The sequence below is a fragment of the Microcaecilia unicolor genome, chromosome 1 (genome assembly GCF_901765095.1).
Source record: "Microcaecilia unicolor chromosome 1, aMicUni1.1, whole genome shotgun sequence".
NCBI lineage: Eukaryota > Metazoa > Chordata > Amphibia > Gymnophiona > Siphonopidae > Microcaecilia > Microcaecilia unicolor.
The window spans coordinates 251,041,913-251,062,081 of record NC_044031.1 but is presented as its reverse complement, the minus strand read 5'-3'; the positions used below and the strand labels follow the sequence as shown (position 1 = coordinate 251,062,081).

At 43.2% G+C, this 20,169-nt stretch overlaps 1 protein-coding gene across 1 annotated transcript in view; it reads right to left on the bottom strand.

Moving 5' to 3' along the window:
• Nucleotides 1–234: 234 nt before the first annotated feature.
• The window catches only part of LOC115474884 (golgin subfamily A member 4-like), a 191,417-nt gene continuing 171,482 nt past the window's right edge, over nt 235–20,169 (bottom strand). Inside the window, exon 11 of the mRNA XM_030210613.1 lies at nt 235–309. Within this exon, the coding sequence (XP_030066473.1) occupies nt 235–309 (75 nt within the window). The remainder of the gene's footprint in view (nt 310–20,169) is intronic.

Sequence of the window (20,169 nt, the reverse complement as noted above, 5' to 3'; positions counted from 1 at the left end):
GGGTAAAAGAGGTGGTCCGAGAGACTAAACTCCTTCATCTCCTTCAGGTAGCTGAGCAGAGTCCATAAACTGCTACTAAACGGACTTGGAAAAATCCAAAATTCCAGGAATAACATGTATAGAATGTTTGTACGTTTGGGAAGCTTGCCAGGTGCCCTTGGCCTGGATTGGCCGCTGTCGTGGACAGGATGCTGGGCTCGATGGACCCTTGGTCTTTTCCCAGTATGGCATTACTTATGTACTTATTATGTTATGTAGAGTCCTCCAGTTGTCCAGCTTCTGAAGCTTCTGATCCTCTGGTGATGATCCCTGTGCCACAAAGGAGGGCAAACAAACCTGATTCAAATGGAACGGAGACACCACCTTCAGAAGAAATGATGGTATTGTGCGCAAGGACACAGAATCATCTGAGGAGGAGAATAGGGATCCCAACACGACAGGGCCTGCATTTCAGCTTCTCTAACCATCGCCTCTCAAAGCACACCAAAAGGGATCTGGTAATTGGTATGTATGAGTGGGGTTGGGTAAATGGGTGGGGGAAGAGAGAGGGGAGGAAGTGTAGGGAAAGGTTGAGATATAATGTGAATGACCTGGAAGATAGCAGAGAAGATGAAAGACATTGAAAAAGGACGTGATTATTGGGAAGGGGATGGACTTGTGAAGGGGTTGAATGAAAATGGAAATGGGGTTAAAATGATGGTGAAAGAGAGACAATAGGGGTAGAGGGTAAGAGATAGAAAAATAGACTAGAGGCAAGGGAAAGAAATAGAGATAGGGATGGAGCTGGACTGGTGAGGGGATGAGGCAGTGGAGGGTAGGTGAAAGCTGAGAGGGTGAGTACCAAGGATGGAAATGGAGGACTAGGGAGTGGGTGAAAGATGGGGGAGGGGGATAGGAAATTGGAGAAGGGGAAGGGCAGAGAGGGCAATGGGAGTAGTGGAAAGGGGATGAGAGGGAGATGGGAAGAGCTGGTATGTAGAAGAGAGCTGAAAAGGAGGAGACTAAGGCGAAAGTGAGAATGAGGGTAAAATCAAATGGGTAGACATAAACGCAGAGATAAGTGGCAAAAAAAGCATGAAAAGAGATCAGTGGCAGACAGATGTAAAGGAAGACAACGGGAGAGAGAAGAAACAGAAAGGCAAACCTGAAAAATAATTTGGGAGAAGACAGACACAAGGAAAGTGGAAAAGAGATTGGGACCAGCCCAATCAGAAAAAAATAAAAAGCTCAAACAATGGTAAATAAGTAAAGAATTAAATAAATAAATAACAATTAAAACAAAATATATAATGTTTAATACTTTTTAAGGATTGGGATGTATCCACTTTGGGAAATGTACATCTTTTCTGTTTAGCAGAGTATAGCAGGGGGGTAGCCAGACTTCGGTGGGAGGGGAGTCCAGAGCCCGAGGTGAGGAGGCACATTTTAGCCGCCACTCCCCTCCCCGTCCCTTTCGAACCACCCTACCGCCGCTGCCGCCAATCCTTTCTCGCTACCGCCAGGTACCTTTGCTGGCGGGGGTTGGGGACTTCAGCTGGCGGGGGTTGGGGATCCTCGCCAGCAAAGGTACCTGACGGTGGTGGGGGGGGGGGGAGTGAAAGCAGGGGGGCCAGGGCTAAGTCTGCGGGGGCCCATGCCCCCATATAGCTACACCCCTGGAGTACAGGACAAAATGCATTTGTTTCTCTTTATCAGTATAGCCCTGATTATAGAATCTGGCTTTCTTGGGTGAAGTGGGGGCGGTCTCCATTTCAGATGTTGTGCACCTTTTTGTGGTCCTCTATGGTGTGGATTTGTGTTCTGCATGTGCGACTGAGGTGAAGGATTCTGCTATCATATGTCTGTGCAGGAATTTGTAACACTCCAACTTGTTGTAGTTTCCCAGTAGTAGGTATATTTGTTCTTTAGAGTCCAGTCAGTATAATATTTATAGCACTGTCATGTCATAGGTGGATTAGAGCTCTTATGGTTTGGAAAGTTTGCTAAGTAGGTTTTAATGTATCTTTGCAGGGTTTTCTGTTATTTTCAATAGAGTCTGGCCCTATTTGAAACCAAACCCTTGGCACCCAAAACAAAAATGGTTAAGATTAGAGATCTCCACATCCTGTAATCACCACATAAACAAAAACCTAGAGAGTGGCAGTAGAAAGAGCATGTGCTATTCCCAAGGCGATATTCACAATTTGGATTGTTTGTATGGCAATTTGTAAGAGGAATAGCTCCATTGTTGGACAATATGAAGTTTGTGATACAGAACCAGAGGTGCTGAGTTTAGGTTCAGATACTGTTGAATCCTGTAGAGAATCCAGACTTATATGCTATCAGTTATAATGGTGGTTTTACTTGGTAGCTGAAACTAGCTAGAGGAAGAGGGTTTCTTTACGCATAGAAAGCCATGGTTTCCTATTTTGCTAATGTGAAAATGGGGGTGGAGAGGGGAAGGGGATGTGAAATGGAGGGTTGTGCAGAAAGGTGGCTTTGGCTTGCCTCCCTCATATTTAGCTTGACCCCCTGTTGCTACCCCAAATATTTCTGCCTTAACTACGCCTCCCAAGTCTATACATTTTATGCATAAAATGTATTTGTAGAAGCACGAATTAAAAAAAAAAAAAAAAAAGAACCCCTTCTGCATTCTTTAACACTGCTTTGGCGGAAAACATAACACTGCAACAAAGTCTTATGAGTTCTCGCTTCATTAATTCAACGCAGCCACAGTTGCTGTCTGCCCGGGCTTATACAGGGAGGCTCACACTGACACATGCACGGGACAGCGACATCAGAACTTATCACCTGATGTACTACTGGGCTGGCGCTTGGGTGTGGAGACCTCCACGTGCAGCGTCATCTGCACGTGGAAATCGCCACACCATGTGTCAGCAGAGTGACCTCAGAGGCTGCTGGTCCGTCTAGGTGTCAGTGTGAGCCTGGCTGCATCAGCCTTGGAGAGTAAGTGGGGCGGCGCTGAATTTACGAAGGGAGGACGGAGTAGTATTTGGAAGTCTGGGAACACCCTACGTGGTTACTGAGAGGCTCGCAGTACGTTCCCAAGGGAATCCCGCGGGAACTACCTTCATCCCTGCGGGATTCCCGCAAACCCCGTTCTCGTGCTGTTCTTGCTCTCTCTTTCTAACGTTTCTCTTTGAGATCGCGCAGGGTGAGAGGGGGGGGGGGGGAAGAGGAGTCCTCTGACGCAATATCCTGTTTCCGGCAAGGCGGGACGCCCATTGAGAGAAGTTGTGTCATAGGGGCCGGGGCACCGGAGAAGGAAACCTTCGGTCTTCTTGGTGGACAGCCTCTGGTATGTATTTGATGGTGGGGGTGTTTAGGGGAGAGGTGTCGGATCGCGACCTGGGAGGAGACGTTAAAGACATGCTAGTCAGAGGACAGCGGAGGAGAGATGGCAGACCACGGGGAGGGGACACCGGTTCGCGAATGTGTGTGAGGAGAGGTGTTCGGTGTGTGAGAGAGAGTAGTCTAATGCGTGTGACTTGGTATCTTTGTGATTATTGAGAACGCAAGAGAGGGAGTCCAAAGTACACTCGACACAGAAGCGAAAAACAAAGGCACAAGGAGCCTTCACTGGTCTGACTAATAAGTATTGAATTGACGCTCCCACCCTTGAAGGCTCCTTGTGCTTTTGTTTTTCGCATCTTTGTGATTACTGTCAGACCAGATTAAGGTATTGGCACCTATTTGCAGGACTAGAGAGAAGTGGTGAGACAGAGGTTTCTCCCATTGAGATCATATATTAAAGCAAGTAGAAGTAGGTAATACAAGCAACAGAAGCCTATACGGAAAGAGGGGGGGAGGGTTGGTGGAATAGGATTGACATACGCTTTAGTGTTGTTACAATCAAAGTGATTTACCCAGTATATAGGTATTTACTCATCCAGGCCTGGATACTAGTATTTATGGAGATCATACCGAGGAACCCAGGGGTTTCCCTTTCAGTGAAACTTTATGCCTCCTACCATTGATAACAAGCATTGTAATATAAATAAAATTTATGCTTGTGTGTTAACCAGGCTTAATATACCACCGTTCATAGAACAATAAATATTTGAAAAACTTAGCATGAAAAGTAATTTGAAAACGTTCTACCCTTAAGTGTTTCTAATATTTTGCAGTATCCTACTAGGGGTCTTCAACAGCTGGAGGATAATGTTTACATTTTTGCTCCATCCCCATCCAACCTTCATCACATCACAAAGGCCCTGGTGCTTTGACCTTCCAGTCCCCCCCCCCCCCCCCCCACTCCCCCTTCTGGCTGTGCTCCACTGATGATATTCTGTTTTCCATAAGAACTTTGAAAAAGCATGTTTGGAATATTGTACTTGCCATGTTCTGGAAAATATACAGTTGGTATATTTGGAAGAAATAGTATAGTTTTATAAAGCTAAACTATATGGTTTTAATATTTATTTGGCTGAAATAGTAATGATTGTCTAAATGCATTTCTTATAAGCTTTATTATGCACGTTTTTGTGTAGTTCCAAAAATTGTAGATTATATTTAATTATAAGATTGTTCAGCTACATTACAAGTTTCATCCCTGGAACATTAGGAATGAATCTTTCAGAGATGACATTTTCACAGTTCACTGTTGTGACTATCTTGTCAACTGATTTTGAAAGAAAATTAAAACATGTTTAATATTTGTAGATAAAATGTGCAGCGGAGGAGCGCTTTTATAGCCCTTGTTAAGAATTCTCAGATTTGCATTGGTTCATTAACTACAGGCAGGGCATTATTATTAGTAAACACCTTGACAAGAGAGAATTATTGTGGTTTTTTTTTTGTGTGTGTATGTATGTGTGTAATTGGAATTATTAAATTCTTGATGTACCTCCTTTCTGTGTTATACCCCGGTTCTCAGCACTCTGTGCTAATCATTAGGCTGCTTCTAGATATAATACTTGAAAACTGGTTTACTAAAGGGTTTATTGCATTTTGTGTCTATGGCAAAACATGCTTAGTATATCAGGTGCATAGAGAGTCAGCATTTTCTCATAGATATGAAGTGGTTAAAACTTCTTATGGATTAGGAGACAGACATATTATGAACGATTGACACATTTATTTATGCGCACCCCATAAGCCTGACTGTCCATGCATCACAGCAGCCTCAGCCTCTGAATATCAATCCATCTGCCTACCCCAGCAGCCTCAGCCTCACACCATTGCCTGCCTATTGACTAATCACACGTCCATGCATCCAAGCGTTAGCCCCTTCTCATCTGCTCCCTTGTCAGTCTTCAGCCTCTTGTGTCTATCCTCCTTCCTGCGCCTGCATAAGCCCTCTTCTCCTATCTTCCCTAGCATGAGCCCCTTTCTAGCACCCACCATCTGCCAGCACGAGCCCTATTTATTAAAAAAATTAGTATCCTGCACCATCTACCATTCATAATAAAATTGACAAAATTCAAAACATATCAAAATACAATAAGTAAAATCCTGCATGTTCTAAAATAGAGCTCAAAATCATACCATCCTCACATCTTAGCATCTGCTCCTCCCATCTCCAGTATCAGAACCTTCTTCCAGCCCTATTCCTTCCTCCTCCTACCTTGCTGGCACTTCTAAATCCTTTGCAGAGAAGTGGGAGCTTCTGTTTTTGCTGTCAGGGCAGCAATTTGGAAGGGATCCCCAAAGCCAGCTGGCAGGCACCACTTTGTTCTACTTTGGGCAGGTTTGGGGTTGCCCATGGCATTGAGAGCCCAGGGCAATTGCCCTGTTTACACTTTCTCGTAGACACTATTTGCTGTTGCCCATCTGCTTCTGTCCCCCAGCACTATACATGAGTTACAAGAAGAAAGCAAGTGCTTCTGGTATTGTTTGGGGAAACAGGAAGTACTTGCTTTCTGCTTTCCATTCTTGTATGGTGTTGGCAGACAAGACAGCTGAGAACAGGCAGAGCAGTGGCAGTGAAAACATGCTCCTGCTTCTCTGCAGGGCATTTAGAAGTGCCAACCAAGTAAGAAAAGGGGGATTTTTATAGCAAATTTTGGTGTAACTCCCCCACCCCATCCTTTGCATTCATTGACCAGATGTTGTTGTAATGCTAACCATGTGTTCTGAGCCCTAGGTACCGTCTGTTTTTTTTTGTGTAGTTGCTATGGCAACTTTGTTAAGCCCTGGGTTAAATTTAGTATATCTGACCCTAAGGTATAAAACAATGTTTTTCAACTGGTGTGCTGTGGTCCTCTCACCAGCCTGGCAACCCGGACAACTTTGTAGCGTTTGGTGGCAGTGATTCAAGTCAGCTTGCTAGCACCAATCCCTGAGTCTTCTCTCTAACACAAGTTCCCGCTTCCGCATAGGCGGAAAGCGTCAGAGGGCTGGGGTTGCCATGAGCAGGCTGTCTGAATCGCTGCCTGCTGCTGCTGCCGACCTACAGAGAAAAAGGTGAGGTACATTCCAGCACCATAGAGTGCACACACTTGGGGGCCCTTGTACTAAAGGGTGGTATGGCTACTGCTTGGGTAGTGTGTGCCAAAACAGCACCACTGTGGGCGTGCTGAGGCATCCTGTGGTTTTGCTGTGATCGGTGTATGCCAGTCCCCACAGTAGAAAATAGAAATTATGTCCTAGCGGGGGAGGGGGAGGAAGGCATTTCCTACACTAATCGGGTAGCACATGATAATGTACTCATGCTACCTGATTAGTGCAGGAGTAGCCTGGGACCCCCTTACCGCCTCCTAAATGGTGGTAAGGGTTCCTGGTAGTAATGGCCACATGACAATGGGAATATTAGCATGTGGCCATTAACCCCCCCCCCCCTAAAAAAATAAGCGGCCATTTTTTCAGCCGAACTATAAAGTGGCCAGAACGCACAGCAAGCTCATGTGCTAATCACAGTTCTGGTCACTTTCTAGCACAGCTTAGTAAAGGACCCTGTTTTTTTATGGTAATAGTAATGCAGACTTACCATAATAACATATAGTACTACTGTATAAACAAAAGAAAACTGAACCAAACTCCCTGAACAATTTCAACTTAATTAAAACTATGTGTAAGTGCTCAAAAGTAATTTTTCCAACTCAAAAATAATTATGGAGGTAAAATAGCTCCTTGTTTAAAGGTCATTACAGGATATCCACAATGAATTTGTATGGATTATCTCTATCTTATGTAAAGCTATCTCATGCATTCATTGTTGGTATCCTGAAAACCTGACTGGCTGATTGTGTTGAGAACCCCCATGCCATACTGTAGTATTTCAGTAAAATCTGTTCTGGTGCTGAATGTGGTCCAAAAAATAAATATAATGATGTCATCTCTGCTCACTGAATGGTATCAACTATGGCTTTTTTTCTTTAAAGTCTTAGTACTGTAAATCACATTTTCAGCTTTATGTACTAACCAGTTTCTTATGAGGTGCAGAGGTTGTAGATGTATTACGCGTATTCCCCTTTGACACAAAATTTGAAAAATCCCTATTTAAAAAAAGACTTTTATCCAGTCTGCCTATGGGAATGTTTTTAAGCCCTAATTTATTCACCTTTGACTAAAAAGAGCAATAGGTTATTTAAACAAAAAAACCCCAACAACAACAAAAACTTGCATAGGGCAAAACATTTGTATCTAAAATAGTTTTTGTTTTGGTACCTTAAATGTTGAGTCAAAAAAAACATTTGCAGGAAAAAGTAGAGGCTGACCCAAAGATGATCCAATACAGGGGATGTTGGATCGTCTTTAGGTCAGCCTCTAATTTTTCCTGCCTTTGCCACCTTTCCGCAGAGGTTCTCTCCTGTTTGTTGCGAGTCAAAAAACATTTCCATCTTGATTTCCTGAAGCTCTTCTAAAGGATACTCTTGACATGTAGCCATTGACCATAATAGCATGTTACCAATGACTGTACAATTTTTCTTGCCACTTTTGTTTAAAAATAGACCTGTTGCAGTAAATGTGTGCTCATTTCTCATTTTATCTCTGGTTGTCAGATTTTGTTCTGCATGTTTGGAATAAGTAAGAGTTGTGTAACCTTTCTAATCATATAATACTAAGCTTCTGTAGAAATTTACCTTGGAAACAAAAAAGGAATATAATTAAATGAGAAGTTCTCTATTTTGCTGTGCTATTCATAAATTTGCTGGAGAAATTTTTCTTGGTAACAATTTCTGAACTGTATCTGTTGCTTTGGGCACTTTCTTGGAACTGAAAATGCAGGTTAGAAGCACAAAATATAAATTGTCTCTTGAGTGCTGACAATTAAGTCAGCAATCACAACTGAATAAACTGCTGCAGTATTAGATGAATTTTTTAAGGTAATTAAGTTAAAATAAACTTGTATCTTTTTTTTTTCCATGTTCTTAGATTCATATATTTTCAAAATCATGTATCTTAAGTATAGCAGTCTTGCCTATCAGAATATACATGCATCCATGCTATCAGAATATACATGCATCCATGCTAGTGTGGTATGCAATAAAAAGTGAACTTTAGGGGGGGGGGAGTCAATATTAAGAACAACACTGATTACAGTGCTTAACACTGGCCACAGCAGTAAACATTTTTTCCAGATATTCAGTGCTACTATCCCAGTATAGCTGCCACTAAATATTGGACAATGCAATTAGTTCTGCAACTTATCTGTATAGTAGGGATATTCATTTCACTATCCAGACAACACTGCTTATGTCAGGAAAATCTGTCTGGACAATGGGCATTCTATCCTCTGCTGTACAGATAAGTTCCGGGTCTGCCCTGGCTTTCTGTACTCCACTGTGGCACTCTAAATGGTGCTGAGATGGTCTGTTAAATATATTCAGAAGCACTGTCCAGAATAGTGCCTCTGAATATCCTGGTCAGTGACACTTATCTGACTAGCGCATGCTGCTATCTGGTTAAGTGTTGTTGAATATTAATCTGGAGATTTTTAGCCGTGACTTGCAGTATATCAGATAATAAATTGAACAGTTTGAGTCTCCTGAACTATAATTAATAGGTCCATTATATAAAAAACTAAACAGAATATAACTGCAGAAAGACCGTATACCCATCCACACCAGCTGCTTGTCTCTTTAGTCCCTTCTTCTCCCTTAAAGATCCTCTGTATTTGTCTCATGTTTTCTTGAATTCAGATACTGTCCTCAATTCCTCCACCTACACTGGGAGTTTGTTCCATACTTCTACCAGATTTTCTTCAGAGTCTAACCCTTTCACTCTTCATCTCATGACCTCTCATTACAAACCTGTTTCTGTTCAGAGACCAGCCTCCTGTGCATTTCCACCTTGCAGGTATTTAAGAGCTTCCATTTATATTTCTCCTACCCTGCCTTTCCTGCTGGCCCTATGCACCCACGTTTCCTTCTGTTTATTGACTCCTTACCTTCCTGTTTGGCTACCTTCGACAGTGGCTTAGCAGGGGTGATCCCAGGTAGGAAGGGTCCCACCTATTTTGGGCCCAGGCCCGCCTAGCAGCAGCATCCCCAACCTAGTACATCTGATGAAATGCTTTCTCAGCATCCATTGCTATTAATGCTGCTGGCATTTTTTGGTCCTTTGTCCTTCATATTAAACTGAAACCTTTTCACATGTCATTTGATGTGTGCCTTCCCTGTATAAATCCTGCCTGATCCCTTATGCACCACATGTGGTATCAGATCCAGCAATTCTAGTCCCCAAGTGTTTTCTTAGAATTTCTATAGTCCAAGCTCAGCAAAGAAATGGGTCTGTAGGATCCACATTTGTTTATATAATTCTCACTCTTGCTGATCGCATAGACAGTGGCTGGCCCCCATCATGTTGTTTATTTAATATTTTTGGTATACCACTATAAAGCCCGTGTACGAATAAAGCAGTTTACAGTAAAATAGAGAAAAGTTAACAGTAGGAAAGGTGTTAGATAAGGGAAGAAGATTAAAGGAAGAGGGGGAGGTTGGGGGTGGGGAAGGAGATTAGGGTGGTGGTGTCCCTCAATAGAGGGTCTACTGGGAAAAAAACCCCTTTATTTTGTATGTTTTTAAGTTGGGTTAGGATGGTTCAAGTCAAATGTGTAGGGGGAGCAAGTTCCAGAGGTGAAGACCTAGGTAGGAAAAGATGGAATCTCTAGAAATATTCAGGCCAACTTGGAAGGCGGCAGAAGGGAAGTGAGAACAGCCTGTGAGGAACAGAGGAGTCAGGCTAGTATGTAAGGAATTAACAGGTGTGCTAAATAAAGAGGGTTGACTGTGAAGACCACCTGGTTGTATAAGGATGAGAATTTTATATTTAAGCTGAACAGAAACTGATAGCCAATAATCAGTTTTCAATAGAGGAGATAAAATGACAGGTGTTGTAAATCAATGTAATTGATGTATATTGAATTAGTTATTCTGAGGAATTGTACAGTTTTACTAGGGGCCTCACCAGTTGTTCCCCAAAGAGTTTGTAAAACTTAGTAGGAATTGTACAGTTTTACGGGGCCTCACCAGTTGTTCCCCAAAGAGTTTGTAAAACTTAGTAGTGAACCAACCACACGAGTCTTTACCAGTGAGAAGGGAGTGATTGGAAATTAATCACCTCAAGATCCAATGCTTTTAATTCCTTTCTCACCCATCTGCACTAGAATATTGTTTGCATTATGGGCCTGCATTTGGGGATACAGGTTAAAGTTATCAGCCAGCCTTACTCCAGAGGTTATATCAAATCTGATCATAGAAACATGACAGCAGATAAGAGCCAAATAGCCGATGTAGTCTGCCATCCTCAGCATTTACTATCTCCTCCGCTCCTTAAGAGATCCCATGTGCTTGTCCCACGCTTTCTTAAATGTGTTTAAAAACAAAGCAGACAGATTTTTAAATTTTGCAGATCATCACTGTCAACTGCTGAGCAAGTTGTAAAGTCACCTGGGCGCTCATTTTCAAAACAAAGTTACGTGGAGGGGCATTTTCGATATGATGTCTTAAGTCCGATTTTGGACGTTTTGCGCAAAACATCCAAAATCTGTGAAAGAAAAAGTCTGTTTTTTTTTTTTTTTTTTTTAAATACTGTTTTGAACAAGTTTTGTGCTTTGGATGTTTGTTTTTTTTGTCCACTAAAATAAAGAAATAAATAAATAAGTGCAGAACTTAGAGATTCAGGCCACTGGTATGTAGGAGGAGCCAGCATTTTTAGTAGACTGGCCCTCCAGACATCCCCATTTTTAGTAGACTGGCCCTACAGACACAGAAGTGCCCTCTAGGAGAGCTATGGGGCACCCTAGAGGGCACTTCTGTGCACTTCAGGAAAATGCACCCAGGTGCACATCTCACCTTTGCTCCCGCCTTTGAAACATGTGAGTTGGACGCACTGCAGATGAATTTAATAGGTAAACGTCTGCAAAATAAGTTTTGGAAAATACCAATTTGGACGTTTTGAGAAACAAAATGTCCAAATGGTGCTCTATGACATTTTTTGGATGTTTTTCTCTTTCAAAAATGAGCCTCATAGTAACCTATGGAACTTTGTAAGTCAGAGTGCTTTGAAATTATGCCTCCTGGTCTACTATGGTCTTCATGGAGTGGAGTAATAGCCTAGTGATTTGTGCAGTGGACTTTGATCCTGGGGAACTGGGTTCAATTCCCACTGCAGCTCCTTGTGACTCTGGGCAAATCACTTAACCCTCCGTTGCCCCAGGTACAAAGAAGTACCTGTATATACTATATAAACCACTTTGAATGTAGTTGCAAAAAAACAACCCACAGAAAGGCGGTATATCAAGTCCCTTTCCCTTTATTACAACCTCGTTAATGGGATGGCCTGTTTTAGTGATACTTTTAAAGTTCCTTTGAGCGACTGTTGGCCTTCCCCTAGCTTCTTGATTAAAAGTTGCTCAGTCTCCTTTTTAAATGTTGATGCCAGCAGCCTGGTTCCACCCTGGTTAAGATGGAACTCATCTTTCTGGAATAGTCTTCCCTTCCCCAGAATATTGCCTAGTTCCTAACAAATCTAACCCTGCACCATTGTCTCATCCATTCATTGGAGCTCTGTCTGTCTCTTGGGTTCTGTGTGTGGAACAGGGGACTGGTCCCTGTCTCTCTGGAGGGCTCAGATCCCTTATACTTTGGGATTTCTGTCGCAAGGCCTGGAGCAGCGGTTGGCTTTGAGGTCCCTGAAGGTTCAGGTCACTGCTTTGTCCAGTTTTCAGGGGAGAGTAAAGGGCAGATCTCTGACCTTTCATAGAGAGGTGACTTGATTCTTGAAGGGGGGGTACATCTGTCTCCTGCTTCATCCTACCTTTCCTTCGTGGGACCTCAGTCTGGTTCTCTGAGCCTTGTCAACGGCTCCCTTTGAGCCTCTGTGCTCGACCTCCATCAAGGACCTTATTCTTTTTTTTTTAATTATCTTTATTGAGTCAGAAGCAAAAACACTGATGTACACAAAAGGTATATAAAAATATTACATCACAGGTATTGCAAAAGAGTTTCGCTTACAAATGGTAGCTTAGCCTATGTATACAGCACACTATACAAATAAACTGGAACAGAACAGATTCGTCCCCGACTCAGTTTTGAGTTGAAACAACCTCCTCCCCGTCCCCCGTCCGTCTACAACAACTTTAGGAGGCAGCCCCTGCCATTGAATATCTGCTGAGATCCTGATCAACCCCCTTCAACTCCCACCAACTATCTGGGATGACTGTTAGGGAGCAGCATCTTCAGTCTGTAGCTCTGTCATAAGCGCGGAAGAGCCTCTGCTCCATGGGTCTCGGTACTGATGTTGCCCCAATGAGGTACTCATCCTTCTCGATCTATCTGCTGCTTTTGACACTGTTGATCACAGCCTACTCCTTGATATGCTGTCCTCACTTGGATTTGACGGCTCTGTTCTTTCCTGGTTTTCTTCTTATCTCTCCCAGCGTACCTTTAGTGTATACTCTAGTGGATCCTCCTCTACTTCTATCCCACTGTCAGTTGGTGTACCTCAGAGATCTGTCCTGGGACCTCTTCTTTTCTCCATCTATAATTCTTCCTGTGGTACTCTGATCTCATCCCATGGTTTCAGGATCTTTACGCTGGGACGCCCAGATCTACCTCGCCACACCAGAAATCTCAGCCGAAATCCAGGCCAAAGTATCAGCCTGCCTGTCTGACATTGCTGCCTGGATGTCTCAGCACCATCTGAAACTAAACGTGACCAAGACTGAGCTTCTTACATTTTCCCCTAAACCAACCTCTCCTCCTTCCCTATTCTCTATTTCTGTGGATAACACTCTCATCCTTCCTGTCTCATCAGCTCGTAACCTTGGGGTCATCTTCGACTCCCTCTCCTTCTCTGCACATATTCAGCAGACTGCTAAAACCTGTCGTTTCTTTCTCTGTAATATCACCAAAATTCACCCTTTCCTTTCTGAGCACACTACCAGAACTCTTATCACCTCTCGCTTAGACTATTGCAACTTGCTTCTCACAGATCTCCCACTTAGCCATCTCTCTCCTCTTCAATCTGTTCAAAATTCTGTCACATGACTAATATTCCGCCAGTGTCATTATACTCATATTAGCTCTCAAGTCACTTCACTGGCTTCCTATCCATTTCCGCATACAGTTCAAACTCCTCTTATTGACCTATAAGTGCATTCACTCTGCAGCTCCTCAGTACCTCTCCACTCTCATCTCTCCCTACATTCCTCCCCGGGAACTCCATTCACTGGGTAAAATCTCTCTTATATGCACCCTTCTCCTCCACTGCTAACTCCAGACTCTGTTCCTTTTATCTGCTGCACCATATGTCTGGAATAGACTTCCTGAGCCGGTACATCAAGCTCCATCTCTTGCCGTCTTCAAATCTAAGCTAAAAACCCACCTTTTTGATGCTGCTTTTAACTCCTAAGCCTTATTCACTTGTTCAGAACCCTTATTTTATCATCCTCACTTTAATATTCCCTTATATCTTGTTTGTCCTTTTTGTCTGTCCTAATTAGATTGTAAGCTCTGTCGATCAAGGACTGTCTCTTCATGTTCAAGTGTACAGCGCTGCGTATGTCTAGTAGCGCTTTAGGAATGATAAGTAGTAGTAATAGAGGTAGAAAACCTAAGGGAGGTAAGTAACCAACTAGCCATTTCTCTCATAAGACCATACCAAGCAGCTATCGATGGGAGTGTGCTGTCCGCCCTGGCCTGCAAAATGCATTTTTTGACAAGTGAGGTGGCTACCAAAATAAACTTGCATTGTGCTTCTCCCAGCCCCTGTTCTCTGAGTGGAGCCGCACAGCCCAACAGCACTGCCGAATATGACCACTCGAATGTGCGTTTCAAGGTTTTCTCAATGGTCTCCAAAGTACCCGACCAAAGTGGCAACAAAGTGCGGTATTCCATGAAAGAATGTAAGAAGTGCCTACATGTACCCTACATTTAACACAAGTATCATCTGCCCATAATCCCATGGCTCTCCCTTTTTGTCTGGTGATGTGTACTCTATGCTGGTAATGTGGAATTGAATGTCCTGTAGCGCCGTGTTAGGAGCCACAGAGTGAAGGCTCCCAAGTACAGCCCCCAGTGTTTCTATTGATACAAGATGTGCTGTGTCCTTGCGCCAAGTAAGGGGCTTTCCTGGTGGTTCGAATCAGCTGGTGCCATTGTGACAGTTTATTTAAACCCGTGGAATTTGTAAAGATAGAGAGTCCAGCTGCGTAAAGATCGCTTGCCCTCGTTGCTGGTGCTCAGCGACCAAAATATAGTTTCTCGCCTGAAGGAATGCAAAAAATTGTAAGTTGGGAATTTTCCATGCACGCTTGACTTGCTCAAATGAAGAAAAGTTCTTGCCTCCCAGCTGTCTAAAGTGCCCCAGGTATCTACACCCGCTTCCCCTCCACTCTCTGAACACGGATGCCTCCATACCAGCAGGGAAGTCAGTATTGCCCGTTAAAGTTAAGAAGGGTCCCAACCCTCTGATCGCTCCACCAAGTTCTCTCCACCACCTCCAAGCTCGCCTCAGCGCGACTAAGAAAGGGTTCCCCCCCCCCCCCAGCTCTCGCAACCTCCGGAGATACTTAGATTCTAATACGGCAAATGGATTGTAGGGCGTGCACCAACTTGCCCAAGGTGCAGGAGCACAGGGACATTGTAAGCCCGTAAATCAGGTAATTGAATTTCCCCCTCAGCCCTGTCTAACGTTAATTTAGCAAAGGAGATCCTGGGACGTTTAGCATGCCAAATAAAAGAGCTGATTATACTTAGAAACAAAATATCCTTCTTGTGTACCCAGAGAGGAAACATCTGCAGAGGATACAATAACTAGCGCGATTCTTCCCATAAAACTTACTGGGAGATCTCTCCACCAATGGCAAAGCCGCTTCACCTCCTCCAGTCTATCCAATACATTTTTCCTATAAACCTGTACTTGATCTGTACTAAGGTACACCCCTAAGTATTTGATACCAGTCCTAGCCCAGGTCAGAGGAAAGTTGAGCATCGAAGTGCTAACACAAGGGTTGCTTATAGGTAATGCCTCTGATTTCTCAAAATATGTACAAAGGCCTGAGAAAACGCCAAAGTCTTGAATAATATTCATCATGAAAGGTATGTTTGAAGACGCATTATCAAGCAGTAACAACATGTCATCTGCAAATAAGTTTATACGGTACTCCTTCTCCCCGGCAAAAATTCCGTTCAGGGGGGTCTTGCCGTATTCTGGCTGACAAAGGTTCCATGGTAAGAATGATAAAAGAGGGGACAAGGGACACCCCTGCCTAGTGCCTCCCCCCAGGGAGAGCACATCCGTTAAAGAGTCATTGATGATAATCTGGGCTGTGGGGTTACTATACAGCGCCCGGATCCATTCTAGGAACTCCCCCTCAATACCAAGTGCTGCAGCACCCAAAACAGATAGTCCCACACTACTTTATCAAAGGCCTTCTCTGCACCCAAGCTGGCCAAGATCTTATCTCCCACCTGCTGGCTTCTCTCAAGCAGGATGCGGCTCACCTTCAGGATATTAGCTGAGGCGAACCGCCCCAGTAAAACCTACCTGATTACAGTGAACAAGATAGGGAATCAGCACACTCAGTCTAGCTGCTAATACTGCTGCCATAATCTTTACATCTTGATTCAAGAGAGAAATTGGGTGATATGAACCCACCAGCCCCGTGCCTTTACCTGGTTTAGGGAGGACCATGATATAAGCGTGGTTCAGTGAGGGCCCCATAACTTCCGAGTCCCGTAAGTCATCACACATAGAGACAAACGAAGGGATCGATCCTGTAATATTTTGTAAAACTCTTATCCTACTAATGTAATTTTTTGCGGACCTCTGCCGTACCAAAGAAGCAAACTGCTTGCCTCTTGTTACCCCACTGGTGTAAGCGGTACTTATAGAGTTTAACATAAAGTCCCCTGGCATCGAATACTGCCTGCAATTGCTTCTTAATCTCAAAGAACGCTCTACGCATGGTCTCAGAAGGAGAGAGGACAAAGAATCTTCAGGCTTCCTTCAGCTTGACCATAAGGTCCCTGATTTCCTGCTCTTGGCGTTTACTTAAAGCCACAGTGTAAGCAATAATCTTGCGGCTGAGCACAGCCTTGGCTGCCTCCTGGCACCTACAGATTGGGTATCGTTCTTTGCTATGTAATCAAGCCAGCCCTGCCTCAAATATGTGTGGAACGCACGATCCTGATACAGAGCAGGGTTCATGTGCCATCCCTCTCCCCCACCTCAGTGTGGCCCACACCGGTGCATGGTCCAAGATAGCAGGTTGCCCAATCCCTGTACAGTCGGTCTCTTGAGCCAGGGAATGGGACAAAAAATATAGTCTTAGGGTGCATGGACCCCATGGGGGGGAAGAAAAAGGTATAGTCATGTTCATCTATGTGCTGGAGCCTCCAGATGTCTATCACATCCAATTCCTTTGACATGAAATTCACCCCTCGCCCTTCATGATATTTGCCTGGCTGCTTTGGAGGTCGGCAATCTATCAGTGGGTCACTAGTGATGTTAAAATCGCCCCCTAATATGAGTGGGTATTCGTCAAAAGTCACAAGTTTAGCTGCAAGGAGAGTGAAAAACTTGTGTGAGTAAATGTTAGGTGCATGTATGCTGCACAGAGCCATTTTGACCCCTTGTAGGAGTCCCGCGGCAATCACAAAGCGGCCCTCTGGGTCTTGGTAAAGCCTATGCATGTCAAACGCAATTTTTTTCTTTATTAATTTGGCCACTCCCCTCTGCCTGCTATTGAAAGTAACATAGTAGATGATGACAGAAAAAGACCTGCACGGTCCATCCAGTCTGCCCAACAAGATAAACTCATATGTGCTACTTTTTGTGTATACCTTACCTTGATTAGTATCTGCCATTTTCAGGGCACAGACTGTAGAAGTCTGCCCAGCACTAGCCCTCCTCCCAACCACCAGCCCCGCCTCCCACCACCGGCTCTGCCACCCAATCTCGGCTAAGCTTATGAGGATCCTTCTTGGACAGGATTCCTTTATGTTTATCACATGCGTGTTTGAATTCTGTTACCGTTTTCATCTCCACCACCTCCTGCGGGAGGGCATTCCAAGTATCCACCACTCTCTCCGTGAAAAAATACTTCCTGACATTTTTCTTGAGTCTGCCCACCTTCAATCTCATTTCATGTCCTCTAGTTCTACCGCCTTCCCATCTCCAGAAAAGGTTCGTTTGCAGATTAATACCTTTCAAATATTTGAATGTCTGTATCATATCACCGCTGTTTCTCCTTTCCTCCAGGGTATACATGTTCAGGTCAGCAAGTCTCTCCTCATACGTCTTGTAACGCAAATCCCATACCATTCTTGTAGCTTTTCTTTGCACCGCTTCAATTCTTTTTACATCCTTAGCAAGATACGGCCTCCAAAACTGAACACAATACTCCAGGTGGGGCCTCACCAACGACTTACACAGGGGCATTAACACCTCTTTTCTTCTGCTGGACACACCTCTCTCTATACAGCCTAGCAACGTTCTAGCTACAGCTACCACCTTGTCACACTGTTTCATCACCTTCAGATCCTCAGATACTGTCCCCAAGATCCTTCTCCCGTCCGTACATATCAGACTCTCCCTGCCTAACGCATATGTCTCCCGTGGATTTCTACTCCCAAAGTGCATCACTTTGCATTTCTTCGCATTGAATTTTAATTGCCAAACCGTAGCCCATTCTTCTAGCTTCTGCAGATCCTTTTTCCTGTTCCACTCCCAGATGTCCACTCTGTTACAAATCTTAGTATCATTCGCAAAAAGGCAAACTTTACCTTCTAACCCTTCGGCAATGTCACTCATAAATATATTGAACAGAATCGGCCCCAACACTGATCCCTGAGACACTCCACTACTTACCTTTTCCTCATCCAAGCGAATTCCATTAACCACCCTCTGGCGTCTGTCCGTCAACCAGTTCCTAATCCAGTTCACCACGTCGGGTCCTATCTTCAGCCTGTCAAGTTTATTTAAGAGCTTCCTGTGGGGAACTGTGTCAAAAGCTTTGCTGAAATCTAAGTAGATTATGTCTATAGCACGTCCCTGATTCAATTCTTCAGTCACCCAGTCAAAGAATTCAATGAGATTCGTTTGGCACGATTTCCCTTTGGTAAAACCATGTTGTCTCGGATCTTGCAACTTATTGGCTTCCAGGAAATTCACTGTCCTTTCCTTCAGCATCGCGTCCATTACTTTTCCAATAACCGAAGTGAGGCTTACCTGCCTGTAGTTTCCAGCTTCTTCCTTATCACCACTTTTGTGAAGAGGGACTACGTCCATCGTCCTCCAATCGCACAGAACCTCTCCCGCCTCCAAGGATTTATTAAACAAATCTTTAAGAGGACTCATCAGAACCTCTCTGAACTCCCTCAGTATCCTGGGGTGGATCCTGTCTGGTCCCACGGCTTTGTCCACCTTTAGATTTTCAAGTTGTTCATACACGCTGTCTTCCGTGAACAATGCTCTATCCACTCCATTCTCATTCGTTCTTTTGCCAGTCAATCGCGGTCCTTCTCCAGGATTTTCTTTTGTGAAAACAGAACAAAAGTATCTATTTAGCAAATGTGCTTTTTCTTCATCGTTATCTACATAGCGGTTCGCAGCATCTTTCAGTCTCACAATTCCCTTTTTAGTCTTCCTCCTTTCACTAATATACCTGAAGAAATTTTTGTCACCCCTCCTTACATTTCTAGCCATTTGTTCTTCCGATTGCGCTTTCGCCAGATGTATCTCTCTCTTGGGTTTTTATTTTTTTTTATTTATGCATTTAACAAGCTATTGCACAAGCAATAATCTTGTTACATGTAATACAGGAATCAAAAGAAATCAGGTAAAGATTTAACATATATTTTTTCACGGAGATTAATATAGAAACAAAATAATTCACTTTTGTCCCTTCCTTAGACCACAAAAATTGAGGGAGTGGGAAATAGATCAGGGCGATCAAAGAAAGGAAAAAACCTTACTATTATAGCTCTGATACCCTTTTCATATCTATGAAAGTTCTCAATTGATCTGGTGTAAAGAAAACGTATTTAATTCCAAGATATTTTACTATACATTTACAAGGGTATGCTAGCAAGAAAGTTGCACCCATGGACCTCGTTTCTTTTCTCATATCTAGGAATTTGTTTCTTCTCTCTTGAGTAACTTTTGTAACGTCAGGAAAATCCATAATTTTTGACCACAAATTTTTGATGCATATTTTTAAAGTAGAACTTTAGTATAGCATTAAAATCCTGCTGAAATACAAATGAAATCAGAAGTGTAGCCCTATTAGTTACTTCAGTTAATGAGTCCTCTAGAATCACTGAGATATCTTTAAATTCCTGATTTTTCTTGTTCTAATACTTCAGGAATCCCCTCCTGACTCTTTTTTTAAGGGAAAAAATATATCTTGTTTATTGGAGGAATATTTTGAGAAGGAATCTTCAAAATTTCAACGAGGTATTTTTTGAATAGTTCTAAGGGGAGGATTCCTATTGGTTTTGGAAAATTCAAGATCCTCATCTTCAAGCGTCTATAGTTTTCTATTTGTTCAATTTTTTGGCGTGTACTTGAATATCTTTCATAAGTGCTGAGACATTTTCTTTAATATTAACTATATTATTGAGACTTCTGTACCTGATCATTAAATCTTGTTTCAATTTGTCCATCGATTTAGAAAGTTGGTCTACAGTGGAAACCAGGTTCATTGTTTCTGAGTGGATTTGTAATCAAAACTTTCATATTTCCATAGCTGCCATAGGGTGTCGAGCGCTACCACCATGG